The 422-nt window shown below is 66.8% G+C and overlaps 1 protein-coding gene across 1 annotated transcript in view; it reads right to left on the bottom strand.

Annotated features, from left to right (window-relative positions):
• EIF3G (eukaryotic translation initiation factor 3 subunit G) overlaps positions 1 to 403 on the bottom strand; it is a gene marked incomplete at its 5' end in the record, with an annotated part of 1894 nt that extends 1491 nt beyond the window's left edge. Inside the window, one exon of the mRNA XM_041426871.1 lies at positions 274 to 403. Within this exon, the coding sequence (XP_041282805.1) occupies positions 274 to 403 (130 nt within the window). The remainder of the gene's footprint in view (positions 1 to 273) is intronic.
• Positions 404 to 422: the final 19 nt, after the last annotated feature.

The raw sequence follows: 422 nt of genomic DNA, 5'->3' as shown, positions 1-422 counted from the left end.
GTCCCAGGTGTGTTGTTACCCACCCCCAGGTGTGTCCCAGGTGTGTTGTTACCCCCCCCAGGTGTGTTGTTACCCCCCCAGGTGTGCCCAGGTGCGCTCACCTCGGCGGTTGGGCTGCATGGACTCCCCGCGCCGGCTGGCGCCGTCCCTCAGGTGTTGTTTTACCCCCCCAGGTGTGTCCCAGGTGTGTTGTTACCCCCCCAGGTGTGTTGTTACCCCCCCCAGGTGTGTTTCTCTCCCCCAGGTGTGTTTCTCTCCCCCAGGTGTGCTCACCTCGGCGGTTGGGCTGCATGGACTCCCCGCGCCGGCTGGCGCCGTCCCTCAGGCTGGGCGGGACGTACTTGCCCGTCTTGCTCACCTGAGCCGCCACCGGCTCCGGCTCTGCAGGTGGGACAGGGGGACAGGTGAGGGACAGGTGAGAC

This window comes from Onychostruthus taczanowskii, unplaced genomic scaffold (genome assembly GCF_017590055.1).
Source record: "Onychostruthus taczanowskii isolate IOZ18803 unplaced genomic scaffold, ASM1759005v1 scaffold958, whole genome shotgun sequence".
In the NCBI taxonomy this organism is placed as follows: Eukaryota; Metazoa; Chordata; class Aves; order Passeriformes; family Passeridae; genus Onychostruthus; species Onychostruthus taczanowskii.
Note: the sequence above shows the minus strand (reverse complement) of the source record. Positions and strands in the feature narration are given on the sequence as shown.